Source organism: Ictidomys tridecemlineatus, chromosome 8 (genome assembly GCF_052094955.1).
Source record: "Ictidomys tridecemlineatus isolate mIctTri1 chromosome 8, mIctTri1.hap1, whole genome shotgun sequence".
NCBI classification, from domain to species: domain Eukaryota; kingdom Metazoa; phylum Chordata; class Mammalia; order Rodentia; family Sciuridae; genus Ictidomys; species Ictidomys tridecemlineatus.
In genome coordinates, this window is record NC_135484.1 from 31,197,059 (window position 1) to 31,217,512 (window position 20,454).

The 20,454-nt window shown below is 37.9% G+C and overlaps 1 protein-coding gene and 1 long non-coding RNA gene across 3 annotated transcripts in view; both read left to right on the plus strand.

The window, feature by feature from the left end:
• Stx7 (syntaxin 7) overlaps positions 1-20,454 on the plus strand; it is a 47,577-nt gene that overhangs the window by 5,480 nt on the left and 21,643 nt on the right. For both annotated transcript variants that reach the window (XM_005329762.4, XM_013360526.4), the window contains exon 2: positions 1,669-1,819. In XM_005329762.4, coding sequence (XP_005329819.1) covers positions 1,735-1,819 — 85 coding nt within the window. In that variant the 5' untranslated portion in view covers positions 1,669-1,734. The remainder of the gene's footprint in view (positions 1-1,668; positions 1,820-20,454) is intronic.
• Positions 1,826-15,505, plus strand: LOC144366033 (uncharacterized). Its single transcript, XR_013424849.1, has 2 exons — positions 1,826-3,612; positions 14,514-15,505. It is a non-coding gene; the product is annotated as an uncharacterized LOC144366033 (long non-coding RNA).

Sequence of the window (20,454 nt, forward strand, 5' to 3'; positions counted from 1 at the left end):
CTTCCTATTCTGTGGCATTTGTTCTGTGTGGTAACTTTTAATATGAATCCTGGATTGAATTCCCTCTCCACGAGTGGAAGGGTTTTGTTACCTTGGACCAACTGGTGAATCTTTAAAAGCCACAGATTGCTTACCAATCATTAGACAATCTCTGTGAAAGTCTTCTCATTTCAGATATGTGGTAGATGTTAGGTAGTTCTTCTCTTTTCCTTTCTATCCTGCCTCCCTTTTGTCCAGCCATGAATCATCAGATCCAGGACTGGGCAAGAGCCTCCCCTTCCTTTGGCAAATACTTGAGTCCTTTTCACATGTTGTGGGTCTATCAGCCCTGGTCTTCATGTTCTCACCTTTGTTCTCCATACTAGTAATACCCAACTCTCCGGATCTCATGTTTCTCTTTCATGGATGCTTTCGGAACAAGGGCAATAATAATTTTTCCTTTCTGTGGCCTTTGTCACTTTTGCCGAGCACATGACTTTTTATTGAATTGCATTGTTTTTTGTTGGTTTACCTTAATAATTTTATCCTTTCTCCTAATTGACAAGCTGGATTTGAGTTTTGTATAGGCATTTTTTTTTTTTAGTTTAACTCTTCCTTTGAGGAAGGCCTAAAAGGCTTATATACTTTAATGATTTTAAGTACTCAAATACAGCTGATTTGGATTTAGTATATTATGGTGAAAATATATTCCTAAAGTAGTAATTTCTTGCAACATCAATTAGAAATTCAAATATAATTTACATTTTAAGTATATACAACACATAAACATATGGGTATTAATTTTGGGGGAGTACACAAAGCTTAAATAAAAATAGATAATACCTTGGCTTACTAGTATCTGATGACTTTGCAGTGTTCTGAGGCACACGTAGTGGGGAGATGGATGTAATAGTTGAAATTCTTTGTTTTCACAGTGCTGTGCTCTGTGAATACCCCTTTGCAACTTCCTTTCTAAACCCAGAATGGCATGGTGTGGATTGAAGACAAGAAAGAAGTTCATCTTCCTTTCCTGCTGTAGCAACCTCTTGCTTTGCCTTATATTTTGAGATGCTGACTGCTGGAAGAGAAGAGGAATTCATTCTCCTTGCTGTCAAGAACATGATGAGAAAATTATAGGATATCTTTTCTCTTCTCAGTTGTGTCTCTGCCCTTTCAAAATTTAGTCTTTCCCATGAAAATTGGAAACCCATTAATTATGTGTCCCTGAGCTGCCCCTGTGTATGTTGCATTAGATGCAATGAAGTTTCTGGGAATAGTCCAAAGTCTTGTTTTCTGTTAATAATTACATGCCTAATCCATGCTGAGAGTTGTTTTGAATGTTGGAGAAAGATTAATAGCATGTGGGTCCTGCTTTAGAGTTGCTTGCATTTTCTTTAAGAAGAAATTATACCCAGAAAATACACTTAATCTTTCTTAGATCAAAGAAATTTTCAAAGAGTATGTCCAGTTAGAACCTATTTTAATTGTTAAGCACGTTGAATACAACTTTGTCCCTAAAATTCCAGCCTTGTTTTTTTTGTTTTTTGTTTGTTTGTTCGATAGGCATGAGGGTTTTGCTAATGATGTATCGTGTTGCCAGATTTCAACCCTATAATCTCCCAGATTGATGACTTGGAAAGTGTAAACAAATCACTTTTAAAATACAATTATGTGACTGTGTCTTTCTAGATGACCGATTAGAAAACTGAACAACCAGTCAACATCTGATGAATTTAGTGAGTCAACAAATCAGCCATGTCTTACACTCCAGGAATTGGTGGAGACCCTGCCCAGCTGGCTCAGCGAATCTCTTCCAACATCCAGAAGATCACACAGTGTTGTGAGTTGAGTTTCAAATTGACTTCACTATTTGTTTTCAATTCTTAACTGAACTTAGTGGAGGTTCTTAAAAGGATAATTTCAGCAGTTGTTGGAAGGTGGAGCATTCTTCTAAGGACAGAGTTTAAAGTAATAGAACTCTTTAGAATGAATATAAGAGTTAAGTATAATAGAAGAGATGATACTGCATTTTTCTGAAGAATGCCAGAGCATTCATGATACATTATTTCATTAATGAAATAAAGACTTAAAAGAATGAGAGATACTTGTATTTGTTCTAAAACCATTGGTTCTGTATTAGATTTGAGACTTGCTGACTCAGTTCCATAGATTTGGAATTGAAGAACACTACCAAGAACTCAAGGGATACATATTAAGAATAAGATCTGACTAGCTATTGATTAGGTTAGTTTTATAAAGGCAAATACATGGTGTATAATTAAGAAACAAGGAAGAATTAAGCAGAGTAATCCTTTTTGTGTTGCTATAACAAAATACTGGGAGGGGTAGGTTATTAAGCAAAAAATATTTTTTTGTCTTTTGGTACTGGGCATTGAACCTAGGAATTCTTGACCGCTGAGCTACATCCCTAACCCTTTTTTTTAATCTTTTTTGTATCTTGAACAGTGTCTCACTATGTTACTTAGGGCTTTACTAAACGGCTGAGGCTGGTCTTGAACTTCCAATCCTCTTCTTCTCAATACCCTGGAGCTGCTGCGCCTAGCACACATTAATTATTTAACTCACAGTTTTGTACTTCTAAGAGCATAATATCCACATCTGCTCAGCTTCGGGTGAGATCCATATGGCAGAACGCATCACATGGCAAGAGAGCAAGCCGAGGAAGCCAGTCTTGCTTTAGGAAAGCCCACTGTCATGATGACTACTTTAGTTCCAAGAGAGAAAATAATTAATTCCTCCTAGCAACATAATCACTTCTCAAAGGCACCTCCCAACATTTTGGGGACCAAGCCTCAGCATGCATTTTAGTAGGGATGGACCATGTTCAATCCATAGTACAAAGGATGTTTTAATCTGTTGAGACAGATATTATAGAAGACTCCCCCAAAATTATCCCTTGCTACACTGCTCAGACACTGATTCAATGTGATGTTTTATTAGAAATTATTACTTCTCAGAGTATATGTACAAATTAAAGGAAATCATCTGGTTTGATCCAACAAGATTTTATTTTGTTTTTTTTTTTCCTAAATCACAGCTAAATCATACATTGTGAGTTATTCTAGTCATCTTGCTATCATTGATTTTCCATCAGGGCATTGCCAGAATTCTTTGAGAGTAGGTATTCTTCAGCCTACATCCTTAAGACTACTTCTTATTATCAGAATTTTAACACTGCTGAAATATAAATTCTGTAAATGACTCCATTGTTACTTTATCTAATCATTAACTTCCCAACAGTTAACACTTTACCTGTATGGTTTAAATGAGATGCCAGTATTTTGGAGGCAAAAGGTGTAATTAGATTATGGATGGTTCTACAAAAGTGCCACTGTGTACAGCCATGTAAAATAACCCTTATTCTGACTGGGATTTTTCTTTGCTATTCTTAGAGGAACAAGGAAGTGAATATCCTCGAGTATCATGCTGCCCAGAACAGGCAGTGTAGAAAGGGTCCATTGAGGACTGTTCAGTTTTTCCCAGGGTATCATCACTGATTCTGCCTTCCTCTTCCAGCCTCAGATCTGTTCTGATGGTGGCTACGGAGCCACTCCTTTTTGTGACTTCTCCTGCTGGTTAGAAATGTTGCTGATCTGCATCCAGTGAATCTAGGTACCTGTGTGAAAATTAAGAAAGTTCATAATTTTAATTTATACATGTGGAAAATCAAGACATTTGTGAAGAAAGGAGACCAAAGGCCTCCTTCCAAAAAAATAGGGTATGTCTCCTCTGCTGGCAACACTAAATGTTGTCAGGAATTTGAGGAAGATAATGAGGAGTGACTACAGTGTTCTCAGATTGTAGAAGTAATAAGCACTAGGTGGTGTGAAAGTACATGGATTGGAGACTGTGTGTGAACTGGAACTGCAAGGAGATAAGGGAATCAGGCCACAGTCACTAAGAGCTCAGTTAACATTCATGGCCGGGTTGCTAGCTCTGTGTATGGTTTTACTGTGACCCCCCTCCCCCACCAACTATCCCATGTTTAGAACTGTTAAGAAGACTGGGACCATTAAGTCAAGAGAAAGTACAGTCACCATCCTCGATAAGCAAAGCAATGTCCTGTGTGGAAGCTGTGTGTTCTGTAGGAACATGGGCCTCCACACCTGTTCAGAAGATGCAGGTAGCCAGGACTCAACTGAGAAGGGCTTTCATATAATACACGTTGTTAAGGGATGGGATCACCTCCCTCAGGAAGAGTGAAAGCACTGTTGCTAAGTGAACAGAAACTGTGGCCAGATGCTTCTCAGGTCTGTTAATCAGAGTTTTAAATGCTGGAATAATGGTTCAGACTACATAATTTTTAATTTTGATATTGTCCCCTTTTGTTCAGCAAATAATTCTTTTGACACCTCATACTTGCTAGAAAACTATTTCATACCATTGCAATTTAACAATAAGTAAAATCTATAAGGTCCGATTCTCATGTCGTTTACAGTGGAGTAAGTAGGAACAGGTGATATAAAAAAAATAATGAACAGTTCAATTTCCTATGAAGAAAATATAGTAAAGTAAAAGTGATATGAGAGCAAGTACCTGGCAGAAGCTGCCTTCACTTAGGTAGTCCCTAAATAAGGACAAGGAAGGGCTTGCAGAGAAAAGATATAGGGAAAGAACATTGCAGATGGAGGGAATGGCTAGTATTAAAAACAATAGTGTATTACTCAAATGTTAAGAGTGACTTTATGATACTTGCCAGTAAATGGATGGATCATGCCAAATTAAATAAGCCAGCCCCCCAAAACTAAAGGTTGAATGTTTTCACTGATACGTGGAAATTAACTCTCAATAAGTGGGGAGAGGAGAGGAGTAGATAAGAAATGGGGATGTAGCTCCATGGTAGGATCAAGAGAAGGAAGGGGGAATAAGAAAAGGAAAGACAGTGAAATGAATCTGAAATAATTTCCCTGTATACTATATGAATACACCATAGTGAATCCCACCATTGTGGACATCCACAAGAATGGAGACCTAATCCGAATAAAATACATTCCATGCTTATATAATTATATCAAAATGAATCCTTCTGTCATGTATAACTAAAAATAACCAATTTTTTAAAAAAGAAAATGACCTTTTGATGCTTTTTAAAAAATTCTAAAGCAGTCCAGAGCCTGAGATAGTCAGAACAATGGAGCGAGGGGCAGGGGCAAGGGGAAGATCCAAGCCATGATGTCCAAAGCACAGCACCTGAGGCAAGAGTGGCTGGCTTAGTGGCATACAGTGAGAATTCTAGTGACTTAGGAGGCCAAGGCAGGAGGATCACAAGTTGGGCAAGTCAACAAGGTCCTGTCTTAAAATAAAAAGGATTGGGGATGTAGCTCCATGGTAAAGTGCCCTTGGGTTCAATCCCCAGTACCACAGAAACAGAGTAGCTGGAGAGGAATCAGAGAGGAGGCTGTGTGACTCATGTAGGGCTTTGTAGGCTGTGTGGGGAGTTTAGATTTCATTCTACGAGGGAGTAGAAATTAATTGAAAACTTTTAAGCAGGGGGAAATACAATCAATCTGTGCTTTGGAACTATTACTTTGACTGCTACTTAGGGAGAATAGCCAGAGGATATAGTGGTCATTGTAGAGGTCTGTAGAGAGAGAGAGATGCTGGCTTGTACCAGAGTGATAAAAAGGATGGAAAGAAGCAATGGGTGTATTTTGGAAGCAGAGCCAGTAGGACTTGCTTATGAAAGGGAGTGGTGCTGAGAGAGAGGAGTCAGAGGTGACTCTGTAAGTTCTGCATCGAGCAACTGAGTGAATGGTAGTAAGAATATGTGAAATGGAAGGGACTCATCAAGGAGAGTTCTGTTCTGACCTAGCAAATTTTGAGATGTCTTATGGACATCTTAAGTGATTTATTAGATGTAGTTGAGTGGTAGAGTGCTTGCCTAACATGTGAAAAAAAAGGTCAGTAAGGGAGATAACAAATGGTTTAGGTATATGCCTTTGGAAATCAGAGTGTCATCAGGCATAAGTGGTTATTAAAACCATAAATCTGAAGTAATCCTTAAAGTATGAGTTAAGAGTAAAGGGCTAGAGAACTAACAACTAACAACTGTTAAAGCAGGAGGACAGGGAAAAGCAACACGGGGAATCTGAGAAGACATAACCAGGGAATTAAGAACAAAAAAGAGCATACGGTAGATTACTAGAAATTAAGGAATGTTCAAGAGTGAGGCATCATCTGTGGCTAATGCTACTGAGAAACTAAGATAAAAGCAGAGAATTGGATTCAGCAAACTGCTAACTTTGAAAAGAGTGTTCTCATGTCTATTTTCTAAGTGTAGATTTGCAGAGTTCTGCACACCTCAGCTTTATTGATCTCAAGGTTACACATAGCCACTAGGGAGGCTACAAACCTCTTTAAGCTGTTGTTCACCAAAATTGGGGCTTGCTTTCATTAGAGAGAAAAGGGATGGCTCAATATTTAGTAGCTAGCAGACTCTGCCGTGGGAGTAGAATGAGGGTCAGGGAAGGTGTTACATTTTTCCACCAGAAAAGGAAGATTCTAATGAGAGTATAAGTATAAAACAAATGTATTTGAAGGCCAGAGGGGATTGGGAATGTACTGCTAGTGAGAGATTTGTTTTTATCCACTGTACAAGGCATGGCTGATCTGGATGGAAATGGGTTAAGCAAAGATAGGAGAACTCTCCGGCTGGCCTGTTTTTAAGTGAAATATGAGGGAAAGTCATCAAAAAATTAGAGGGAAAACAGAATTTTATGCAATGGAATGAAAGTTTATAAAATGGAATGTTTTGGAAAGAAAAGAGAGTGCACTGCTTATGGTTGGGAAAGTTGAGACATTGAACATACCAGAGGGAGTGGAAGAGGAGGATTTGACAGACTGAGTACACATTTGAGATTTTTGGGTCATGAATTTAGTGAAACCAGTCACCACTGTGTAATTGTTCTAATTTCTGAGATTCAAAAATATTTAAATGAAGAGAGGTTTAGATTTAGACAGAGCAAACCACTGTTAAAAATCTAGCCCATCATCCAGTACACCTTCCTGGTGAGGACTATGCAAAAACCATGGGGAAGTGAGAAGCAGAAGTGAGAAACTTTAGTTCATTCCCTCCACCCCCAATCTGGTGATGCTAATAATACTGGATGGATGTGATGAATAAAAAGTACTCAGCACCCTGTTTAGACTCTTTTCTTCACGCTAGCATTTTCATCTTCTGAATTCATGTTAGTGCAAATTATTTATTTTGTAGGAGAATCTAAAGATAGGGCATTGTAAGTATAGTAGTTAGTGTGTCAGCATCTGCTCAGCCAAAGCTAAAGGGCTGTAATGAGGAAGTTCACTTTCATCTTGGACTCAATCAGATATATGACAGCTTGTAAAACATCTGAGTTGTATCATTTAGTTTATACCAGAAAACAAAACAGCAGTCAAAAGATTTTTGGTTCTTAGAGAAACCCCTCAAAAACAGTAAGATTGGAATTTTGTTTTCTTTTACCAGTATTGTAATCTGGCAATTCTGTTTGTTCAAGAACAGGATAGAAGAAACAAAGTGGTTTTAAACATAAAAGTTTTTGTTGTTGTTGTTGTTTTTTGCTATATCTGTCTCTTTTTTTTTAATTATCAACTGAGGTGATTTTATTTTTTTTCCATTTTTTTTATTGATTGTTCAAAACATTACAGAGCTCATGATATATCATCTTTCATACATTTGACTCAATTGGGTTTTGAACTCCCCAAATACATAATGCAGACTCACTTCTGTTACATACTCACATTTTTACATAATGGCATATTAGTGACTGTTGTATTCTGCTACCTTTCCTATCCCCTACTATCCCCCCTCCCCTCCCCTTCCCTCCCATCTTCCCTCTCTACCTCCTCTGCTGTTGTTCAATTCTCTCCCCCTTTTTTCCCCCTCCCCCTTGCCTCTCATAACCTCTTATAATTTTGTGTATCACTGAAGGTCTCCTACCATTTCCATATGTTTTCCCTTCTCTCTCCCTTTCTCTCCCCCCATTCGTCTTAGTTTACTGTTAGTCTTTTCCTCATGCTCTTCCTTTCTGTTCTATTCTTAGTGGCTCTCTTTATATCAAAGAAGACATTTGACATTTGTTTTTTAGGGCTTGGCTAGCTTCACTTAGCATAATCTGCTCTAATGCCATCCATTTCCCTGCAAATTCTATGATTTTGTCATTTCTTAGTGCTGCATAATACTCCATTGTGTATAGCTGCCACAATTTTTTTATCCACTCATCTATTGAAGGGCATCTAGGTTGGTTCCACAATCTAGCTATTGTGAATTGTGCTGCTATAATCATTGATGTGGCCGTATCCGTATAGTGCGCTCTTTTAAGGTCCTCAGGAAATAGTCCAAGAAGGGCAATAGCTGGGTCAAATGGTGGATCCATTCCTAGCTTTCCCAGGAATCTCCATACTGCTTTCCAAATTGGCCTCACCATTTTTCAGTCCCACCAGCAGTGTACAAGTGTGCCCTTTTCCCCACATCCTCGCCAACACTTATTGTTGTTTGACTTCATAATGGCTGCCAATCTTACTGGAGTGAAATGGTATCTTAGGGTGGTTTTGATTTGCATTTCTCTGATTGCTAGAGATGGTGAGCATTTTCTCATGTGCTTGTGGATTGATTGTATGTCCTCCTCTGAGAAGTGTCTGTTCAGGTCCTTGGCCCATTTGTTGATTGGGTTATTTGTTATCTTATTGTTTAATTTTTTGAGTTCTTTGTACATTCTGGATATTAGGGCTCTATCTGAGGTGTGAGGGGTAAAAATTTGTTCCCAGGATGTAGGCTCTCTATTTACCTCTTTTACTGTTTCTCTTGCTGAGAAAAAAACTTTTTGTTTAAGTAGGTCCCATTTGTTTATTCTTGTTATTAACTCTTGGGCTACGGGCGTTCTATTAAGGAATTTGGAGCCCGACCCCACAATATGTAGATCGTAGCCAAGTTTTCCTTCTATCAGACGCAGTGTCTCTGTTTTTATATCTAGCTCCTTGATCCATTTTGAGTTAACTTTTGTGGCTGGCGAGAGAAAGGGATTCAATTTCATTTTGTTGCATATGGATTTTCAATTTTCCCAACACCATTTGTTGAAGATGCTATCCTTCCTCCATTGCATGTTTTTAGCCTCTTTGTCAAATATAAGATAGTTGTAACTTTGTGGATTAGTCTCTGTGTCCTCTATTCTGTACCATTGGTCCACCTGCCTGTTTTGGTACCAGTACCATGCTGTTTTTGTTACTATTGCTTTGTAGTACAGTTTGAGCTCTGGTATCTCTATACCTCCAGATTCACACTTCCTGCTTAGAATTGCTTTTGCTATTCTGGGTCTTTTGTTTTTCCATATGAATTTCATGATTGCTTTATCTATTTCTACAAGAAATGCCTTTGGGATTCTGACTGGCATCGCATTAAACCTGTAGAGAACTTTGGGTAATATCGCCATTTTGATGATGTTAGTTCTGCCTATCCATGAACAGGGTACATTTTTCCATCTTCTGAGATCTTCTTCTATCTCTCTCTTTAGGGTTCTGTAGTTTTCATTGTATAAATCTTTCACCTCTTTTGTTAGGTTGATTCCCAAGTATCTTATTTTCTTTGAGGATATTGTGAATGGAGTGGTTTTCCTTATTTCCATTTCAGAGGTTTTGTTGCTGATATACAGGAATGCCTTTGATTTGTGCGTGTTGATTTTATATCCTGCCACTTTGCTGAATTCATTTATTAACTCTAGCAGCTTCTTTGTAGATCCTTTTGGGTCTGTTAAGTATATTATCATGTCATCCACAAATAGCGATAATTTAATTTCTTCTTTTCCTATTTTTATGCCTTTAATTTCTTTTGTCTGTCTAATTGCTCTGGCTAGTACTTCGAGAACTAAATTGAATAGAAGTGGTGATAGAGGACATCCCTTTCTTGTTCCAGATTTTAGAGGGAATGCCTGCAGTTTTTCTCCATTTAGAATGATGCTAGCCTGAGGTTTAGCATATATAGCTTTTACAATGTTGAGGTAAGTTCCTGTTATCCCTAGTTTTTCTAGTGTTTTGAACATAAAGGGATGCTGTATTTTGTCAAATGCTTTTTCTGCATCTATCGAGATGATCATATGGTTCTTGTCTTTAAGCCTATTGATGTGGTGAATAGCATTTATTGATTTCCGTATATTGAACCAGCCTTGCATCCCAGGGATGAATCCTACTTGATCATGGTGCACGAGTTTTCTGATATGTTTTTGTTTTTGTATTCGATTCGCCAGAATTTTATTGAGAATTTTTGCATCCAAGTTCATTAGAGATATTGGTCTGTAGTTTTCTTTCTTTGAAGTGTCTTTGTCTGGTTTTGGGATCAGAGTGATGTTGGCCTCATAGAATGAATTTGGAAGAGCTCCTTCTTTTTCTATTTCTTGAAATAGCTTGAAAAGTATTGGTATTAATTCTTCTTTAAAGGTTTTGTAGAACTCCGCTGTATACCCATCCAGTCCAGGGCTTTTCTTGGTTGGTAGTCTTTTGATGGCTTCTTCTATTTCTTCCTTTGTTATTGGTCTGTTTAAATTGTGTGTGTCTTCCTGTCTCAATCTGGGCAAATCATATGCCTTAAGAAATTTATCGATATCTTCGCTATCTTCTATTTTATTAGAATATAGGGTTTCAAAATACTTTCTAATTATCTTCTGTATTTCTGTAGTGTCTGTTGTGATATTGCCTTTTTCATCCCGTATATTAGTAATTTGAGTTCTCTCTCTTCTTCTTTTTGTTAGCATAGCTAAGGGCTTGTCTATCTTATTTATTTTTTCAAAGAACCAACTTTTAGTTTTGTCAATTTTTTCAATGGTTTTTTTTTGTTTCAGTTTCGTTTATTTCTGCTCTAATTTTAATTATTTCTTGTCTTCTACTACATTTACTGTTGTTTTGTTCTTCCTTTTCTAGGTTTTTGAGGTGTAGTGTGAGTTCATTTATTTGTTGGTTTTTTCTTTTTTTGATGAAAGAACTCCAGGAAATGAATTTCTCTCTTAAAACTACTTTCATTGTGTCCCATAGATTCCGTATAATCATTTGACTCTAAGAATTTTTTTATCTCTTCCTTTATGTCTTCTGTAACCCATTGATCATTCAATAACATATTGTTCATTTTCCATATGGTGTAGGATTTTTCCTTCCTTTTTTTATCATTGATTTCCAATTTCATTCCATTATGCTATACCTGTCTTTGTTAAAGATATTCTAAAGTGCTATGTTTGCATCATTAGTACAGCAATTAAACCATATTGCAGTGATATAACTGAATATATTTAAATTTTATAATTGTTTACATACATATGTAATAGGTATATTTTACATATTATAGATATATGATTATGTTAAAATTATGTAATTACAGAAATTAAAATCATAATTATTATAGATATACACTTATTAAGATAATGCCGGTTTTAAAGAATAAGTTAAAGAACTGTAATGAGCTAGAAGTTTATTTTAGAATTTCTCTGTGGAACATTAAAATGGTTAAGCAAATACTTTTATCCTATGGAAGCACGGACTCTACAGCAGAGTCAGTCAGTTGTTTTTGACATTGTCCTCTCACTGCATAGACATTTTTCTTTATTGCAGGCCGCCCATGGCATGTAGTCATTTTGAAAAAAAATATTTTTAGTTGTAGATGGACACAATACCTTTGCTTTATTTATTTATTTTTATGTGGTGCTGAGTTTCGGACCCAGTGCCTTAAGTGTGATAGGCAAGCACTCTACCCCAGCCTGCATCTCATCCTTCACCCAGTATTCCGGGCAGTCATTCCCAGTAGACTGAAACTGACATGTAAATAAAACTGTTATTCTAGATTTAGAAGATCATCATGCATGTAAGGAATACTTATATTTCATTCCCAAACTCCAGATTGAGATTTTCAAAAGTAACATTTTTGTTAGCAATCTGGAAATAAAATATATAGCTTTCTCTGTCATCCCTCTGAATTTTCTTTGAGACAAACTCCTACCTGTGATATGTAGCATAAAAGTAAGCAAGCCTTTCTGGGTTGAAATGTCTGAGCCTATCATGTGAGTAAACCTCAGAAGAATGTTTTCCCCTGGACCATTCATCCTTGTTCAAACACCAGCAATATAGAAAAATGTCTCTAGAACACACAGAGAGAACTCACATTTTTAAAAGAAGCAGAAGATATGTATTGAAATATGTAACATGTATAAAGTTGGGATTTAAAAAAAAACTTTTAAAAGTAGAAGCATGCTCATATTATGTAGTACACAGATTATTAATGTGTAGTTCAATGAATTATCCATCATAACACCACATATCAAGTAATAGAATATTATGCACCCCAGAAGTCCATTTCATGCTTATATGCCATCCATGCCTTCCAGAACATCCCGACTTTTAACATCATTGATGAATTTCCCTGGCTTTTGAACGTTAATCGTTCAAAAGTGGTATGTTTTACTTTGTATTGGGCTTCATTCTCTCATCGTGTTTGTGGGAATCATCCATTTAGCTGTAGGCCATTAGTTCTCATTTATAGTATTCCACATTCAAATGTACCACAAGCTGTTCTTTCCAATATTTGTGGACATTTGTTGTATTTCTGCTCTTTGATTTATTTTGGTTTTGTTTTTTGCTATTATAAACAGTGCTTCTCTGAACATTCTGTATTTTTCTGTTGCATGTGTGCACTTCAGATTTGAGTGGTTGGGGCATAGGATATATGTTTGATCAGCTTCAGTAGATACAGCAAAAATAGTTTCCTAAAATAGTTGTACCAGGTTGTACTCCCACCAGTCAGTGTATTAGAGTTAAATTGCTCAAAATCCTTGCCAGCTTTTACAGACTAAAATTTTACCCATTTTAGCTATATTTTTATCGCATTGTGGCTTATATTGTAATTCCCTGATTAATCAGAGTTTTGAGAAAGTAAACAAGTTGGGAAATTCAGTGGATAATAGGAAAATTTCTATGTGTGTGGGCACGTTCATTTCCTTAATTGGATCCAAGTAGAATGAGCTTGAATAAGTTGTTCAACTCTCTAGGATATGGTTTTCTTACATATTTTTTCTGTGGGCTGAATTTTGGTCTCTCCAACTTTAACAGAATAGAATTCTAAACAAAATTTTAGAGTCCTGAAAACTCTTTTAACATATGCAGGATTATTACTAAAAGGCCAGATGTCATATCTGGGTCCATGATACATATTTATAAAATTCCACAGTGAAAACAGCCATTTACTAGACCAACTAGAGTTTTCCACCAAGATTTGTGAACTTTTTCTAAGCATTAGGAGATGGGATTGTTGTGAGTACGAAAGTTTCTGGTGCAAATCCTATCAGAATTAATAAAACTATGAATTGTAGAAATTGATGAATAAAAATGAGAATAACTGACTCTAAAATGCAGTCCTTGAGATAAAATTTTCCCATACTTACATGTTATAGTAAGTCTTACTGCTAATGCTCATGAGAATTCCTGCATTTGAGAATTTCTTAAATAATTTGAAAAAGGAGTGACTAAAAGTTAACTGCTAAAAAAAAAATTAAGCAGATCCATCGGTGACATAAAATCTCTGCTTCAGAATTTATGATATAGAAGTTTCTGCTTAATATGTATAATGTATCACATGTTCATCTCTGCATGTTTTCCCTAAAATTTGGGATGTCAGAACTTTCTAGGGAGGCATGAAGTGTAAACTTCAGCCCATGTTATGAATGTTAAGAGAGGTGATTGAAAAACATTTTTGTTAAATGATTTATTTCACTTTTTATTATTTGCCTCCTTCAGAATACAATTACTACTTCAACGCAGTCTAGAACTGAAAAAAAAACACTGTGTTGTTAAGTAGCTTTTCACACTGTGAAAATGCTTTCCCTGTTTTAAGAAAGATCACTTCATGACTTTTGTCTGCTCAAGGTTCTTAGGACTTTGAGATAAAATTAAAAGTCTGTATAAATGTATACCGAGTTCTTCACTTCAGGGTCTGGTGAAGCAGACACTTGTTTTTGCATGTTAACACATGACTGTGCCAAAGGGAAGCTAGCATCATTGACTTCTCTTTTTGGTGAGCTTTTCATTAGTAAGAGTTCCAGTCCTGAGAAGTTAGTGAGTTTACTCATATTTTTTAAAAATATGAGTGAACGTAAGTGCTGTGTCTGACTGAACTGTGTATTTATTCTGGAATAGGGGAGGGGATGTATATCAATGTTTCTTTTTCTTTTTCCTTTCTGTGTTGGTAAAATAAGAATGGAGCTTATACAGGAAATGTGGGGGGAGAGTAAAAATTGCCCCTCCCCTCCTGCAAAATGTCTACTTCTAATGTCGTATATCTGAAAATATTTGGTTGAGTTTATTTTCCCTTCAGGAGAAAAACTCAGTAGCTTTGATTTCATTATTGAAATTTCCCAAGCTTAAGGTGTGGAAATTAATAAATGATCCAAGGCAGTTTGTTTTCTTGGTACTAGGGATAGAACTCAGGGGCACTCAAACACTGAGCCACATCCCCATCTCTAATCTGTACTATTATATATTTTATTTAGAGACAAGGTCTCACTGAGATGCTTAGTGCCTTGCTGTTGCTGAGGCTGGCTTTGAACTCAGGATCTTCGTGCCTCAGCCTCCTGTGCCACTGGGATTATAGGCATGTAACACCGAGGAGCCCAACTCCCAGGGGAGCTGAAGAGTGAAAGTCGTCTTCTTTCCAGTGACTTTTTTTTTTTTTAAATATGAATGAACATAAATGTTGTGTCTGACTGAACTTGAGCAAAACTCTTTGTTTTTTGAATTAAATCTTTTACAGTGTGACTCAGTGGTGCTGCAGGGAACCTTTTCTGACTGCTCCTGTCCGTGAACCATCTTCGTGCCTCCGCCCAGAGCATGAACTTTCATATCCTTGGTCCTAACCCTGAACTCTGACAGTGAGAGTCTTCCCTCCCTACATTTAATGTAAATGCAGATCTCATTTGTCTATGACTCATTTGCCCATCTCTCCATCTCTTCTGTCACCACCCAGAAAGAAGCTGCTGTTACTTCTCTGGAAGCCTACAGCCTCCAAACTGTTCTCCCTCCTTCCATTCTTGCCTGTCTGTAGTCTTTTCTACTTAGTAGCCAAGACATACTTTTAAACCTATCAGTCAGATCATGTCATTCCACAACTTACAACTCAGCAACAGTGCTTGAAACTTACTATCACCTGTGAATCCCAATGTGCGCCCGCGCCCCAGAGCATCCTCCATATCTAATCCCTTCCGCACTCATCATCTCCTACCTCTCTCTTCCTTGCTACTGCCACAGTCTAGCACATAGGCCTTCTTCTTGCTTCATTGCACCCCATGTCCTTTGCACTTACTGTTCCTCTGCTTCACACTTCTCAGATTGTTATGTAACTGGCTCCTTCTTGACATTCAGGCCTCTGAGCAAAAGTCACTTCTTTAGAGATGTCTTCCCTGACCATTATTTTGTTTCCTCCAGTCATTCCTTTTCTCACTAACTTGTTTTGTTTTTATCAGTAAATTAAAGTACTATTATTGTTTGTTTTTTTCCTGTGGTCCTTGCTAAAATGTCAGTGCTTAAATTAAAGGTTTTAATATGTCTTGCCTACAGAAGTATTTACATATTTTTTAGTGAAAAGGAGGTCATACTGTACTTATTTTTGGCTGTTTTCCCCCCTCCATGTCGACTGAATGTTTTTCATTATGTAGATACATCAGACATCATGCAACCAGTCCTTCGTTAATGGACATTTTATGCTAAGACTTCATGTTTAAAAGTTGAGCCTTCCCCACAAATGAACCTCTTAGTTCTACATAGATAAAGTGTAATGCTCATTGTATGACAGAAATCTTTGTATGTATATTTTTCGTTACATTTATTTTTAAGTTATTACAATAATTATTAGTTTTTATCACCTTAAATATAATCTATACTCAGTAGTTGTATTATGGGACTGCTTTTTGTTTATTAAAATACATTTTGTAGTCAGTTGTGTAATGGCAATTCAGCTGCCCTGTGAGCTTACCCCCTTGTATTTGTGGTTGGCTTGGCACTGTTGCAAGAGTCGGACTGCAGAAGTTAGGCATAGCTAGTTAGTTTTGATTTCCTGAAATGACAATTTTTGTCCTCATTTCCTTAATTCTCTTATGTTTTTACTAATCCCTAAGCAATATTTTTATTAAGGAATAATTAATTGCCTTTTATACTATTGCAAACAGGGTTTTTCTTAAGGCAATTGGTTAATTGTTCTGCTTATTAGTTGCTTTGGAAGAACCCAGATGTGCAAAAAATACTGTCCTGTGAGTCCAGGTGCATTTATTTCCCCTGTCTTCCTTCTTGTTCTGGTGACATACCATTATCATTATTTGAAGGAATCATCAGTGGAATAACATATTAATCATACTGAGTGTTGGTCATCGGCACATATGAAGTCAAAGATAATGTGCACAGTCACTGATGAGATCCACTAGTAGTTCACAGTCTAGAAGCCTTCAGCAAGGTCGAGCTTATACCTGTTTAATGTAAGCGCTTGGAGCACTGCCCTCCTGCAGGTGTGGGCAGAAAGTCAGACAGGAGGTCCAGATACATTGGTGAACTTAGTTGTATTGTAATACCTGTACTCCTTGCTTTATTTAAGTCTTTTTCTAGAAGGCATCTAAACTAGTATTTTTTAATGCTTATTTATTTGTGTCCCAGGGATTGAACCCAGGGGCACTTAACCACTGAGCCAGATCCCCAGCCCTTTTATATTTTATTTACAGACACCATCTCACTAGGTTGCCTAGGGCCTCAATAAGTTACTGAGGCTGGCTTTGAACTACCAATCCTCCTGCCTTAGCCTCCTGAGCCTCTGGGATTACAGGTGTATGCCACTACACCCAGCCTGCTCTTTTATTAACTATTCACTCTATTCCTTATATCAGGTATTATGTGTCTTTGTTTTGGTACATTGTTATCTTCCAGTATCTGGTGAGATTTAAAAAAAACAATATATTAGGTTTGGAGCAGTTAAGTCAGTGGCTCAAGTTCATACAATTGTGGGAATGCTAATACTTGAACTCAGGACAGTCTGATTGACAGAGCATTAGGATTTTAAGTTATATCTTATTACGCCCCAGGGATTATTTATGCATTTGTGTTCATTCATTCATTTCATAAGTATTTATGAAGTACCTATGATGTGCCAAGCAGTCTGAATACTAGCAATATCAGTGAATAGGATAAGCAGAAATACCTGTCTTCATGGAATGAGACTTTAGTGAAGGAAGACAGACATAAAATAAGCAAGTCAGTTATATAATATATTAGGGGATATTAAGTATTATGAAACACCACAAAGACCAAAATGTACTTCTCTGCTAGAGAGGGGACTATGTTTATTAAGAGGATATTTGGGGAGTCGGGCTTTACTGAGGAGTTGAAAGTGGAACAGATATTGGAAGGAAATAGGGAAATAAGGAATGGGTCCTGCAGAATTTGAGGGAAGAACATTTTACACGGGAAGAGCATGTACAAGGGCCCCTAGTGGAAGTTCACCAGCTGCACTAGAGGAATGGTTGGGTGGGAGAGTAGGAGCCTGGGTCCAGTTGGGTAGGGCCTTGCAGGACTTACACTTTTAACCTGGACGGAATAAAAATTGGAGCTGATGATGATGGTGTATGAGAAGAGAGGCGTAGTTTTAGATTTGTCAGTAGCCAGGACAGAGGGAGAGGGGCCAGAACAGATATGATGGCAGACTGCAGAATTTTAGTTTAGTCAGAAAGCCCGTGAAGACATGGGAGGTGAGGACAAGAGGCAGGACCAATGTATGGTAGCTGGGTGGTCCATGTGTCCCTGTTAATGATCTGGACATACATGGGATAATAATTTGTGAGTGACCCACATGAAATCAGGATTGTGGATTGAGGTGTAGCTGTTGGTGATGAGAAAGTATCCTGGGAGCGTGTGACTGAGGGAGACAGAGACTTCTGGGGAGAAGTGAGCAAAGAACTAGACCAGGACAGTTGAAGGATTCAGCACCAAGAATTAAGACAGACAGTGGAAGCAATGACAGTGGGCCAGAGCTGTGGTCTCCAGGGTGAGGGCCAAGGCCAGGAAACCAAAATGACCACAGCTGCCCTGGAAGGTGTAGAGGGCCTGGTGCTTTCAGTGTGTCCGTCTGTCTTGTGCTCCTCGTCATTTGGTCTTCATGTCCAAATTCACTTTTCTTTTTCTTTCCTGAGCTCTTCTAATTTCTGCTTCACCCGTGCCTATTATCTATCCATGTCTTCTAGGAGCTCTTTTGTGATCATCCTTTAAAACTTCAATTGTGTCAATTTTTTTTGTGTTTATTTTTAAAGGAAAAAATTTTGTGGGTGTTTTGGGTTATATTTTTTAGTTTATCCACTTTGTGGCAGCCTTGTTCCTGCTGTGTATCCCGTAGGAGTTTTACCACTTCTTCCACACTTTAAAGTGATCTTTTGTGAGGTTGTTATTCCTCTTTTTTATTCAAACGGAATGAGTTTGATTTTCCAGGCAGGAGATTCCTGTGACTCTGCTCAGGCCTCTTTCTGTACTGTCCTCAGGGACTTGATTCTCTCCTCCTATGTTTCTCAGAACCTCACCTGGTGCAGGAGGCTTCCCCCTCCAGTCCTAAAGTCACTCCATTACCTCATGAGTCCCAGAATGCACAGCCACCTCTTTGTAAGGCCTTGCCCTCCTTTTAGAGAAAGGTCACGTCAGCGGTCTGTTGACCTCTTTTCACCTGCCTTGGCAGACTGCCCACTCCTCCTTAGCCCTGCTTCTGTCAGTTCCCCCTCAGGGTGAGATCTTCTCTCTGCTATAGGTTGAGTGTTCCTTATCCAAAATGCTTGGGACCAGCAAGTGTTTCAGATGTCAGACTTTGCATTTTAGTATATCTGTTTACTCTTAAAGAAATACCTTGGGGATGAGGCCCAAGTCAAACATAACGTCATTTATGTTTCATAGACCCCCTTGTACACATAGCCTTCATGTAACTTTATATAATATTTTTAATAATTTTGTGCATGGGCTGGGGATGTAACTCAGTGGTAGAATGCCGGCCTAGCACCCAAAAGGCCCTGGGTTTGATCCCCAGCACTCCACTTGTAGCATCTTGTTGCCACTCAAAAAGTTTTAGATTTTGAGACATTTCAGATTTTGGATTTTCAGATGAGGGAGGCTCAAGCTATAGTGAATGCTGGTGACCGTTTATAGTTCTGTCTCTCACCTCCTTCCCTCTGCAACTCCATTACTCCCTGCCTAACCACCAGGCTTCCTGTTTAGGATCTGCTCTTTTCTTTTCCTTTTGGCCATATTTATATCCCCACATTGGTGATATTTTTCTAATTTTTATAAAAATGTAGTTTTCATGACTGTTCTCCAGCCAGCCCCCTCTGTTCTGTATTGTTTGCAGAGGGAAGATGGGGATAGCGTCAAAAACAAGCTTCTGCCCTGTTACCATGGAAGCAGATATATTCAGTGTTTTAGATACATTTAGATAGTAGTATCTTGGCAGTGAGAACTGATCAGAAATTGGGAATGAGGTAAGGGTTTGAGAATCACTGACACATATACCGAGGCACTTGTGACATGGCTAATCCTCAGCTGCTTTGATAGCAGAATTTTGGGGCCATATAAGGGGTGATGAGAAGGAAGCTCCTGGATGTCCTGGGCCATAGGTGGCACCAGGAGGGCTGCAGAACTGCAAGGTACTTCCCTATCGCCATGTCCCTGCCTGTTTTCTCCTACACAGTTACATTCTGCAGAGGCTGCTGCAGTCTACCTCAGAACAGGTAAACTGAGCAGGTCTGTGTGATAAAATGTGAGCAATGAATATCTTTGCTAAGAGAGACAGGTTGTAATGTCCAGGCCACCTAAAATCCCAGATTATTATTTACACGGTTTTCAGATAACTTGTTTTGTACTTTATTGTAAAGAATCATATCTTCAGATTTAACTATTTAATCTACAATAGGTGTTAAGCTGCCCAAGTTTACATTTTGTTAACGTGTATACTTTTCTGCCTTAGAAGTATCTGGGAAGAAAACCAATGAAAAACTTAAAATAAAGCACATTCTAAATTCAATATTGCTTTACAGAAGTTGAATTTACCTGTAGGGATTCTGAGCTGGGAGTGAAAGCACAATGAACTGGGACTTGGGTCCCTGGAGGAAGAGGCTCCCCAGTGAGCTTCTCCACCCTAGAGTCACACTGTAGAGGATCTGTCTTCACAGTTTGCATCATTGCTTTTGCCCACTAGCAAGATAAGCTTCTTCCTGATCTGGTCACAAGACAGAGCAGGAGATAGCTCATTAAAAAAGGCACAATTATTTTAGTAGCTGCCTTTCAGATCGTCTAGAAAGTGTTTTCACTTGTGAACTGCTTTTGAAAACTTTACTTTTCTTAGTTTTTCTTGATACATGAAATAAGTGAATAAAGTTCATTTGTTTTGTTGTTAATAATTGACTTTTTTGTGTTGATAATTGA